The sequence below is a fragment of the Pundamilia nyererei genome, unplaced genomic scaffold (genome assembly GCF_000239375.1).
Source record: "Pundamilia nyererei isolate P.nyererei 1_Seehausen unplaced genomic scaffold, PunNye1.0 scaffold00009, whole genome shotgun sequence".
NCBI classification, from domain to species: Eukaryota; Metazoa; Chordata; class Actinopteri; order Cichliformes; family Cichlidae; genus Pundamilia; species Pundamilia nyererei.
The window spans coordinates 3,473,624-3,486,726 of NW_005187410.1; the positions used below are offsets into that span (position 1 = coordinate 3,473,624).

General features: G+C 38.1%; 1 protein-coding gene across 1 annotated transcript in view; it reads right to left on the bottom strand.

Annotated features, from left to right (window-relative positions):
• Window positions 1-11,219, bottom strand: part of kcnh7 (potassium voltage-gated channel subfamily H member 7) — a 45,119-nt gene extending 33,900 nt beyond the window's left edge. Inside the window, exons 1-3 of the mRNA XM_013908290.1 lie at window positions 10,857-11,219; window positions 10,271-10,501; window positions 155-310 (exon numbers count right to left, since the gene is read on the bottom strand). Of these exons, the coding sequence (XP_013763744.1) occupies window positions 155-310; window positions 10,271-10,501; window positions 10,857-10,932 (463 nt within the window). The 5' untranslated portion in view covers window positions 10,933-11,219. The remainder of the gene's footprint in view (window positions 1-154; window positions 311-10,270; window positions 10,502-10,856) is intronic.
• Window positions 11,220-13,103: the final 1,884 nt, after the last annotated feature.

The following is a 13,103-nucleotide window of genomic DNA, read 5'->3' on the forward strand; positions in this document are numbered from 1 at the left end:
CCCGGCCCCGGACAAAGCGGATGAAGATGGATGGATGGATGTTTGTATGGCAGCAAAGTTAAACAGCTCCACAGTATTTGTTAGATACTGGTGTCATTAGGGAGGTATGTCATGCTATATCACTAATTATTCCAGTAGTATTTAACATACTTACTTTGATCAGACTTTGTAGGGGATGTGGGGCTTATCTTCTCTGTGGAGTTGTCACTTCCCTCATCCACAACATACTCAAAATTTAAGATAAACATCATCACCACGCCCTCTTCATTCTTCACTGGGATTATATGAGTGTTACACTGAAAGTCAGACCCTGAAAGAGAAACAAAGAATCAGTGTCAGAGAGTTGAACATACAACGTGCCAGTTAAAAGTCCTTGTGAGAGGACTATAAAGAACTGTAAAAATGACTTACGACACCTTTGGAAAAACAGAGAAGACGTTAATATTAAAGGTCAATGGCTGTATGCCAGAATAGATGAAATAGATGAGATAAAATAAAAACATCCAGAGGTTAGATTGGTTCATGTCTGTATGTTGTTGTTCTTATGCATATATTGCATGCATATTTTAATGAGAAATATATTACATAAAATAACCAAGTTTCAATACGATGGCTGAGACAGCACGATTTAGTGTAACAGATCAAACAAGCAAGACAGATTACAGCCAACACAGAAACTGCAGTGTGCACATAGAAATAATCACTAAAAATATCCGTTGTGTGAGGCAGCGGAGCAGAAAATCCAGCGAGATCACAATTTCTCAACTGCACTGGTTAAAGCTGCGTTAGCAAAATCTACTCTTGCTTGTGGGCATAAGTGCTCACCAATAAAACTCTCTACCCACTGGACTTGAAGCAATAACACAACAGCTACTTACAGTTGGGGGACATATAGTATCAGTGGCCTTTTCTCGTATGAGGAAAAATGTTTGCTCTGAAACTACTCCAGTTATTATTACATTATAAAAAACAGTAAAAAAAACAGCCCCATTTGAACCTTTTTTAAAAAAAAAAAACAAAAAAAATTAACACGTGTAGATATATTCATCATTTTGAACTGAGCTATAAAATCAAATTGTTTCATAGTAAAATTGCACCTTTGTCTCTCTGTGTGGATCTGTCTGTCATTTTGTCTGTCTGTTTGTGTTGTGCTCATACTCACAGAGGACACATATTACCAGTGTTCGCTGCAATTTCCTCAGGGCTCACAGACACCCTGCCAGCAGCATTCATTAGCAGTAGACTTGCTGTCTGACTAAATATAACAAGCTTGGTCTGTCTCTACATGCCACAGTTCTCTTGGACAGATTTCAGCATCAGAAACCCCAGAAGTGATGATAATGTAATCTAAATGAAATGGAAAACATTGAAAATGCACCAGCTGGTGTTAGAGAATAGTGGAATTCAGTGTTTCACAGGTACTGAGTGAATTAATGGAGTAAATGGAACAAAACACAGTTACATATGTGTTACTAAGAGCAGAAGGTGTGCTGTGTGCAATCTCATCTCGTGTAAAGGCTTTCTGGTCATGTTACGTTATAAAGTCGAAAGTGGCGCTTAGAGAGCAGGGCAACCTCGAGTCCTTGCCCAATTTAAATCCCCTGTTCATAAAAAGCACTTTTCCTGCATTTCCCAGAAATCCTTCACCTAATTCTGCATTGTCCTTTCTGTAAAAGGGAGCACTTTGGTATTGACTTTGATCTCTTTGAGTTAACACTGTTCATTTGTTCAGAGAGGGAAAATAAGTGGATGAGAGTTATTCAGAACTGATTGTCTGATAAACAGAATAAGAGTAAAAAATTGTGAGCTTACAGGATACAAAAACAGTGCAACAAAGTTCACCAGTAAGAAGAAAGGTGGGAAAACTGTAGTCACAGTTCTGATGTGTGTTATGGACATAAAAAAACAGTTTTTGTTAAGACTCACTTTTAATTATACACGGATCAAGTATGTAGACCAGTTTGTCAAGTAAAAAGATCCACCCTGGTACAGAGCAGGTGAGTATAAGATAAAGAATATGTAATGTAGAGTGAAGACTGTTAGTTGTAGTTATTTCAAGATATATCCTAGACAAAGAACAAGGGACAAAGTGGTTTATTAGCATGGACGAATGAAAAAATATGGCCAAGACTTCCTCATTTCTCTTCCTTACTTGAACAGATGTGGATACCATCCTTGCTCTATTGCTCAGCCGTGAATAGACTTCTGTAAATTTTACTTTAAATTTTCATTTAATTTGACAGCTCTAGTAGAGATTAACAGGAAAGAAGACCGAGGAAAGAGAGAAGAGGAATGAAATGGTCAGTTTTCACCCATGTGCTATGTGCCTGAACTATTTAGCCATCAGGTCACCCAGTTAATTTAATCTCTGTCTTTCTGTGTGATTATGTGTTTTTTTGTCCGCAAACTCTTCCTAGATAATCAAATAAACAAAATTGACATAAAGGATACATCCAAGGATTTTTATCTATATCAAATATTATGGCATTGTCATATTGCCTAGCAACCACTCACCGACAGCCCAAAATGACCCATTTTAAGCATTTGTGCGCCGACAATACCTTCTGTCATTATTTTACAGCAATAATATCTAATTATATCCACAAAAGCTGAATTATACATGTCGAGCAACCACCTCGTAATGGGTTAAGGGAAGATGCTGCCAGCAACTATGTGAAATTGATACACAGTGCTGCAATGAAAACTTCCTTGCGATTACTTTGATCACTATAGCAGATTGGCGCAGTTAGCGATAGTTTGCATGGAAGACTACCCCCTTGGTAAGTACTTGGCCAATGTTTGCAGAAAAAGTATCAAGACCACTACAATTGCTAATTGTTAATGTGCTAATGTACAAAGCAATTGCAATGAATGTTTTTGGTGTAGCTGCCTACTTTATTTCACCTAGCATCAGATAATACCCTCTACCAACCACTTGCAAACACTGAATACACCCGAGCTTCCCAGGGGTTTGCCCATTGGTGTCTAGGCCTGTGTGCCTGAGGCTAAAAATTACCAATTTTTGGCATATGAACACTAACTACCTTTCTTTCTTTCTTTTAAAATTTTTTTATTGTGATAAGCATATCAGTTTGCCGACAGCATGAACAAGGAAAACTACTAGCATGCACTAGTATAAATAAATAAATAAACAAACACCATATGGCTTGCATGGTTAAAAACACATTGTGTTCATTCTGTTAGGCACATTTATATTTACATTATAGCTAATTAACAGAAGAGTGATGTAACTGCATAACTAACCAGCAAAAAATAATAAAAATTAAATGCTAAGCTTAAATGCTGTAAAATCTAGCCTGAATAATAGGAATAACTAAATATTTATATTAGTAGTAGTTACTACTAATAGCTGATAGTGGAAATAGTGGTGTAGTCTGTTTTTCAGAGAAGGCTCCGTGATCAGCCAGGATGAAACTGTAAATTCAGCAAAAAATATTTCTGGGCTGGGCTTTACCTGACCAGATGGGAAACAATAGTCATGTTTAAAGGCTAAGCCATGGGGGTCCCTTCTCATCTGGTCTCCTGCTGAATGTCACCTTTACCGAAACGGATGAAAGCAAAGCTTCTTCTAACTCTTGAGTTGAATCAGCACGGACAGTGTGTTACCAAGTTTAATCTCATAATATGCTCTTATTCACGTTTTCATTTTAATTGTTTTGGAACCAAACAAAGGACACAGTGCTTCTTCCTGTTAAACAACAAGCATATTCAGTCAGAAGAACAGGGAGTTCTTGTTTCTCTGACCAAAAAACCCCCAATGGCAGTTGAGTTATTTGTTACCAGAAAAAACAGAAGTGTCATTCACAGTTTAAGTCTACTGAAGGTATTTTAGTAAACATTACTGCAGGGGCACAAATCTGAATTAACTGTAATTAAAATTAGTTATAATTTATTCGTAACTAACTGTTACTGTTAAATCATAAATCAATTTAGCAGTTTTTTTTAGCTTATCACCAAATTAATATTCTAGAATATCCAACATGTAAATTAAGTGGGGACTTAGACAATAGCGGACCTCAATCAAATCTTATTAGCTGAGGATGTGCGCTTGTTATTTAAATGTTACAGTAAAGGCAAGCCAGAAAATATGTGAATAAAAATGAAACTCAGATGAAAAGATCCCATTATATGTGACACCACCCCCTGCTGGGTAACAAATTGCCTTGGCAGACATCACTTCACAGCTGAAGTATCATTAGAATAAAACTGCCAGACAATTTTTATAAAGCTAAGGTATTTTTCAAACTCATCAAGAAAGGTTTTCAGATTTCTAACTTAACCTATTTACAAGCATTTATGTTTGGATCACAGAGTTAGGAGAGAGTGAAAGGAAATAACAGAAAAAAGCAGTATTAATATATAACAGTAGAGTAAGAAGCTCAGTGACATTAAAAACAAGGTGCACTGAGTATCAAAGCTGTGTGAGCCCCATCAAGTCTTACCGATGTATATGTTTTTATACTTTTCTATTGTCGTGTCTTGGATTAGCATTTTTGCCTTTAGATGCAGTCAGGCGACACTTAAAAATGAGATTATTTCAAGCAGCTGCAACTTTTATCAATCAAATGAAGAATGCATATAGTGCACAAAGTATACATTGCATAAACAAATGCGACAAGACAGAAACAAAACTGAGGTTTAACACAAAATGAAATTCGTGAAGCCCCTGAGCTGAACATGTCTGCAAATAGTTCAGAGCAAACACTTTTGCTTTAATAAATAAATAATAAAGTGACTGCCTTGTAAAAGCTATAGCCCTTCTGAAAAAAAAATCAATTCTTTCAAAAGGATTTTGTTAAACTCTATTAGGAGAATCAATAAAATATCATCTTTTTGTCTGTTTACTGATGTTTTATGCAATTAAGGCCTGAGCTTTTACAGGTCCACTCAAGGACAGCCAGAGACTTTTCAAACCCATTGCAGAATTAATGTGTTTTTATGTTTTGTTCACTGTGGTCCTGAATCTGAATCCTCACCTCATTCTCGCTCCCTATTTCAACTCCAAGGCCTTTTTTTGTTCCAGCCACTCTGAATTTTGGTTGTGTTCACTCTTCTCTCAACCCAGGCTCCATGTCCCTGACCCTGCACCTCTAAAGAATACTGCCACCACCATGCTTTGCTGGGGGAATAGTATTAGCCAGATGCGAGTTTTCACCAGACAAACTGCTTGCAGTTCTGACTAAATAATTCAATTTTTAGACTTTCACAGTTCTTTAAAAGCAATTTTTTGCAAAAGCCAAGAAGCCTCTCATAGATTTTACTTCTGTCTATCTCTATGTCCTGATTTATGGACTGCTGCCAAAGGGTTGTGCTGCAGGTTTTGTTCTCTCTGCAGAGAGCTTCTGAAGCTTTCTTCAAAATACTGGTGGTATATTCTCTTACCAAAGACCAACTTGCTTGATTACTCAATTTGCCCAAATGACCAGCACTATGAAAGGCCCTTTCAGTTTCACATTTAATTCATTTCACAATTATTTTGTGCCTTGGAACACTCAAAGCTTTAGAAATTATGAAGGATGCAAACAAGTAAGGGTTTGCACCCTTAATGACCCATGGTAACCATGGCAACTGGATAGCACTGGGACAAGGAAAGCCAATATGTGTGTGTGTTTTGTGTGTGTTTTGTGCAGCCAAGAGTAGATGCACCCTCATGCTCAGCAGACCTCCTGAATAAAGTCGTGGTTAAGCCCTGCACTGACGTATGCCTCACCAAATGTTATCATGGCAGTGTGCAGAGTGTCTCATGACTTAATTTTTTCCACTAGGTATGTGTAAATGATAATTAAAGTCAATTGAATGCATATGACTGTAACTTGTCCTGCAGCAAAGGTTCTAAACACACTGATAAAAACATACACTTTGACATTACTGAGTCCAAACAGGTGGGAAAGCCAATTTGAGTCAGTTAATGAAACTAGTGTATGCAGCCATCCACAGTATATCTACTGATATCAGTATTACATGACTAGAATGCCACTGTAACTCTAAAATACATTACACATTTTGCTCAATACCGAAAGAAGAAAGAAGAAAGCTCCACATGTTTAAGCGTGCCATCTGCGTCCCTGGAAATTGTTAATGTCTGTAGAACTTGGAGTACTCTAGGTGTTAAAAATTGCGAATGTGTCATGCTGCTCAAAAACTGTGGAAATACTTGAATAATTTTGACTTTTTTGGATAATTTTTATATCACACAATGTACGTCAGTAAAGGCTTTTAGTGTTGATGGAATAATAAGGGTGTTTTATTACTTCTATATATATTTAGTCCATTTTCATGCAATTGTTTTAAGTCACAGTCCTTTTAAGCGTTTAATGCTTATCAACATATTTAACATCTTTGACAAGCAAACTTTTTTTTTTTTTTACTGAATGTGCATTCATTTTGAGATCTTTATATAAACTGTTTTCCCTGTGAGCCAAGAGACGCTATTTACACCTGCTTGAAAGACTGGACACTGTATTAAGACTAGCTCCCTATACATGATGGAAATTTCATTACTGTAGATTCTGTTTCCATCATCAATTATTAAAACATTGCTGCTTAATCAAGTGATCCTTTCAACACAATTGGAATGATGAGCAACAAAGAAAAAAAAAGCTGTGGTGCAACTTTAAGATGTCTTAAAGACGCATAAATGCACATAGCTGTGTTCATATTTGTACACAGTAGTGTTTATTAAGGATTCATATTCTCCTATGTAAGTTGATCTGCTTTGGGAAGAAGCATGAGTAACATTGTTGAATGCAGATTTTTCTATTTGTATCCTTCCAACCATGTTCTACACAACTGCACTGTAGCTTTTAAACACAGCCCCACAACTACTAGTGAGTCTTGTATAATGAAATCTGACATGTTCCTCTTTTAGGGCTATTCTGCTTAAGCCAATATACAACATTACTGGGGCATAGCCCATCAGGACTGGTGTATGTAGAGAGAGGCCATGCAAGCTAGCCCTTTGTTTAGAGTCCTTAGACCCTGTGGCAATATCTCGCCTCAATGAGAGCGCTGTAAGCTACATAGACTGGCCTAATTTCATCTTCAATCAGTGTCTTCAGAGCCATCAGGGATAACTAGCAGCTCCAGCACACGCCGTACTGAATTTATATTTATTAGTTGGTGAGATTTTGCTTTGTGATCTTTTAATTATGTTTAATTTGGTACAGATGCTGGCAGGTTAAATGAACTGAAGGGTATATAATGTAGGTTAACGTACGGTAGCTAATTAGGAGAAAAATACAGATGGTATAGAGAGGAACATTGGATTTCACACTCCACAACAAGAATCTCATGACATTAAAAATAGTCCACGATTTACTACTGCTATCTAATGCAAATATTGTTAGGGTTATGTCAGTAACTATCACTATCAATTTCCAGTTATTAATTAAGCTTATCTCGATTTGTTGAGTTTGAAAGGAGCTCGTGCTACAGCATGTTTTAACAAACATTTTACCGGACTTGAAATCATCTGCTTGCACGGGCTGAAAATAACCAGATGTAGAAAACCTTATCTGCTTCACCTCATACTACGAGACACCAAAGAAGGCTCGCGTGATGAAAAATGGATGTGCTATTTTAGAGAGAAGTCATCCAAGTGTCTCGCAGCACACCTTATGTACTGTAGGCACTCCCTGTCCCCTCACTCCCCTGCCACTAAACCCTCAGCAGGGGTACATGGCCCTGCAGTCCCCTTGGTGGCGTGCCACCTATGAAACTCTGCACCCAAGCATACCACATGTCCCACATCATTCAGCATGGTTAGCTAAGCTGCTGCTGTTATGTCGCCATTATCCATTTAACTTCTCTCTGCTCCATGGTGTCAGCTTCCTTTTGTTAATACTCATTCAGGTACAAAGTATTATTACACCCTGTGGAATAGGATAGCTCTACAAAGCCTTCAGGGGAAAGCATTTATCTCATTGATTATGTATCATAGCTGGTGTAACACAGCACATGTGGTATCTCTTCTAACAGCACGTCATGCTTCTTCACATAGAGGGAAGCACAAAAATTAGAAGCAAATGGTCTGGTGCAAAAGGCCTTTGCTGTGCTCCCATGGTTGCCATTGTTCCCCTACTTTTAATTTCTAAGCATTCACATAAGCTGCTTAACTTTTGCTTTTTAAGTGAAAAGAGAAATAAAGCTTTGTTGCTCCTGATGTCGCACAGCTTCCTCAAATCCAAACCTTACTTTCTTACCGCAGTTATTGGTGGAAGGGGAAAACAAACTACACCTGCCTCACTTCAGTTCCTTCAACCTCTGGCATTTTAGGCACACATCAAAAATCAACCAATACTTGGAGAAAAATATGCATGAAAAAGGGGGGAAACAGAACATTGGTAACCTGCCTATGCTGAGACTGGTTTATTTCATAATTTGTGATGTACAGTGTGCGCTCGGGCTTTAATACAAAGGATTAACTGATTTGCATTAGGACTGATAACTTCAAATGCAGTTTGGAGACATGAAATGCAACCACTTTCTGCCCATCAACTTCAATTTGTCAGCTGTCTTGAATCAATAGGGCTACTTCTCTCAAGGATGGCATGAATCTTTTATTCCCTTAAAGCAGGCGAATGGTGTCCTCCATACCCGTGTAATGCATCTACTCTGAAAGCTGCTCATTCCCAGTCACTGCACTGTCAGCCCTGACATCTTTATTCATGAGCACACATGCTAACTATAAATTCCTCTGAGGAGTATTAAGAGTTATGTTTTGGATTCGTAATGCACACTAGGGAGGATTGTGATAGGACTGGGACAAACGATTACGTTGGAAGGTTTTCAGACTCTCATCCACAATGCTTTAAGCATTCCATGCTCACGACTTTTAGAACAGAGTGCAGAACGTGCATGCAATATGGGAAGATGGGAACCTAAATGAAGTTTCTTTAAAATCCTGTTTGCCATACACCAAGCACTTCCAGTTAGACCCTAGAGTTTGGTGTGAAATTGTCTTGCAGGTTTCTGCAACAATCTATTTAACAGTGCAGCAGCTGGATCATGATTAGCCAAAAAAACCCAAAACATGCCTGATGGTTACTGATGGAAGATTAAGCATGTATCCATGGCACAGAATCTAATTAAACTCATGATTAAAAATTAGGCTCCTAGGATTAAATAAAATATTAACACTTTTCTTCTATTTTAGAATCCACATATATAAAACTGCTGTTTGCCCATGATTTAAAGTGATCAAATGCTAAAGAATATTAGTGCAAAGCAACAATGTCTCACCAGAAGAGGTCTCACATGGCACAAACACGGGTGCTAAATGAAAACAATAAAGCATGATCAAAATGTGCAGCTCCACAAGAGTAGTACCTTTGGGATTAACTGTGTACAGATATGTCACGCTGACCATAAAAAAAAAAAGCCTCATGTGAGAGCATGGCAGGAGGTGGTCAATCTGCGGATTTATGCCACTGAGTGGTAACGTCGTATTAAATCTCTCTGACTCAGGATTGCTGTCTCTCAGTACACCATTCATAATAGGACTGGCCAAAAATGAATGACAAAAGTCTACCGCTTAAGGGAGAGCATTTTCACTGCAAGCAAATCTGTACAGCAATTTTATAGGTCAATGGACTGATCCACTGTCTACTGAAACAACTGAAAACCTTTGGTACAAACCACCGCATCAATAAATGCACCATAGAGATTCAAACACACAATCAGTGTATTTTACTATATTTGAAATTTGTAAAGTAGACAAAGAATTTACTGCAAGGTAAGATTCAAAAGACAAAACATAAACTTTACAGCTGCTGATGTCAAAGACCTGTGTCCTACAAATTCACCTGCAGAGCTGCTTTGTGTAGTGCATTATTTGAGATGTAAGACTAATAATATTACAGAAACACTGTTTTTATTTGAAAAAATAAAATAAACACAATCCAATAATATTAAAAAACAACAACATTCCTGTTGTATTATATGATCAGAATATTTTTTGTTTCTCGTAAGAACACGTTTCATAAATCTCTAATAACCATCATCTAGTTATTTTTTGCAGAACACATGAAATAACACCAGCATAAACTTACAGGAAGATCTAATTTTAGACTAGACTAGCCTTGCTGTTTTCCTCTGTCTGAGGTACTGTGGACATGCACCTCTGGTTGGTTAGTGACCAACTGACTGACACAACATGAAATGAGGAGAACTCCAGGTGCTCTCCAGACACCTCTCAGCTTACGGGCATGCTGTGCCAGCCCCCTTCTGTTTTACCAGATCAGTTACTTACCATCCTTGCGGTAGTAGGTGATCTCCACCTTGCGCTCCTCAGACCCAAACACTGCCTGTGTCACCTGGTTGATGGCCTCTTTGTCAGTGAGGTCACCATGGAGGAAGTCACACGTGCATGGCTTCTGCATGATGTCTGATCTTGAGAAGCCTGTCATCTCACAGAAGCCATCATTGCAGTAGATGATTGCACAGTTCTCCACCCTGGCGTTAGCTATCACAAATTTCCGGTCTGTATGAAAGAGGGGAACAAATATATATGATCTGATGTGATCTCAGTGTAAACCATGGCTCACATATAATAACAGTCAGCAATCAAGTGATGTGCATGGCAACTACTAAACAAACCGAGTCTATATAATAATAATAACAATAATAATAATAATAAAACAAGAATCTAACATTTCAGTTTTATCCTTTTGTTTAAGAAATATCTTAACATAAAGTTACACACACACACACACACACACACACACACACACACACACACACACACACGTATATACATATCTTATTCTGTCAATAACGTTTACTTTGTGCTATTTCTTCATCTGGTAGCAGAATTTGTACATCAACAAAATACTTACTCTGTCCCTCGAATTTCCGAATTATTATTCCAAGGAATGTGTTCTGTGGTGCAACGTGACCTCTTCTTATAGGCATATTTAGACAAAGAATATCCCGAGATCTTCAGTAAAAAAGTGCCTCCACAGTAAATCCCCAAGTTGCAAAGGTTCGCTGTTTGTGGGATTTCTTTTACCAAATTCGCTACACGCAAACACTCTTTCCACTTTAAATTACCTTTCTACTTTACCGTAGAGTTATTTATCCCGCTTGTATGACTGAGCATCTAAATGGCTCATCTCCGAAACGCGCGGAATCGGGGAGGATTGCTTGAGTTAGGTTTAGTTCGCAAAGCATTTCGCGTTGAGGTTGGGTGCGATCCTGACGTCCTCTGTCGCGGTGTGTTGAGCGCACACAGCGGACAGTGGTTAATATGCCAAGGGGGATGACGTTGCTCTCAAGGGGCTTAGCCCGCGTATGGATAAGTCCCAGCCTTGCGGAGCAACAATGAGCATTGGTGGAATACACTACAGTATGTGCTTACATACTGCCTTGTGTGTATGGGTGCGTGTGTGTTTGTGGTTGAGGGGGAGGGGGGTCCACATAATGACAGGAGACTTTTTAGTGGAGGGTGATAGTTAACAGCAGTTTGATAAAAATTGAAACGCACACATATTAACACTGGCAACTGACATGCTGTTTTGAACTCTTAAATAACCGTTTATACATGTTTGATACTCTAGACTGCTGTAATGTTTGCTGTCCAACATCTACTTTGCGCTTTTTTCCACTTCACCGATTTGAATATGTAAGCTAACTCAGCGACCGCTGATTAATGAATTAATGTTCCTTAGCATTTGCAAACATTTCAAAAAGAGTCTAACCGCTTGTGAAATATGTTTATGTGCTTTGTTGAGCAGCCCACTAATTAACATATATCATTACTTTTTATAACACATGCGACATTTTAACCCGAGGCTATCTACTGTACTGTCTCATCACCCGACCCCCCACCGCTGGTAGGGGAATTATGCTAAATATGGCTACAGCTAGGCAACTCCTTACAGTGAATGGGCAGATATTAGAGTGGATTCTAGCTTAATCATCGAGTCCTTAGTGAAGAAACAAACAAAGACTTATTTCTATAACTGGAGAACTGTTTTTCTTTGAATGAGGAGAATTAGCATTCATGATATCTGGTGGTCTCCTAGAATCCACCCAACAAACAAGCAAACAAACATATAATTTTGCGGACAAAATGCGCTTACCTTATTAATGTGTAAAATATTATACATGTAAAACTTATGTAAAACTTCAACAGTTATGTGAAACACCGTGTTATACAGAAACACCATGTACCATGAGCTTAAATATTTCATACAGGCACACAAAAATCAATCAAAAGTCATATAATTAGATTCGATATATAACCATACAGCTTCAAGCAACTTAAAGAAGTCCAGACGCTTTTCTTTGCAAGCTCCTTTGACTACGATGACCTGGATGACTGAGAATCTTCACAGACATAACCATACAGCGTTTCTTATATTTTTTACATTTTCTTGGGTTAGTGGGTCTGTGCAAGCTGCATTTGACTGACCTCCCTGACTCTTCTGTTAGTTTTCTTGTACCGTATGGATCAACTGCAGCTTGAGTAGATTCATATAGCTTGAGCAACTGGAAAAAATAATCCTATAGGTATGCTAAGCACTTTGGACATCTGTCCATTGCGTTAAAAAGACTAATAGATTCAAGTGATGGTGAAAAAAAATGGCGAGAGGCAGGGTACACTCTGGACAGGTTGCCAACGCTCATACATCCACAGTCCACTGAGAATAGCCAATTAAGCTAACATGCAAGCACCACACAGAAAAGACCTTGCTGACCAAGACATTCAATCCCCATATCTTTTTGCTGTGTGACAGCTGTTTTTCCTAACTTTCTCCTTCAAAATTCTATTTTACTGAAAAAGCAGTGACATCAGCTCAAGAAACATTTACAGTGGCCTGCACATGAATGTAAACCCAGAATCTAGACAACTTTTCAGCTTGTCTGCACTCAGTTTATGCCATAAACCGAGTGACCGAGTTTGTAGGCTTCTGCTTGGCTTGACAAAAGAGGATATGTGAGTGTAAAGTACTTTTTATTTTATTTATTTTACTTAAATGAGACTATCTCCTTAAACTTACATACAGAACAAGTCTTTTGTGAATTTGTTTCATTTGTGAAACATTGTCAAAATGAGGAAAATCCTTTCTGATTTTGAGCGA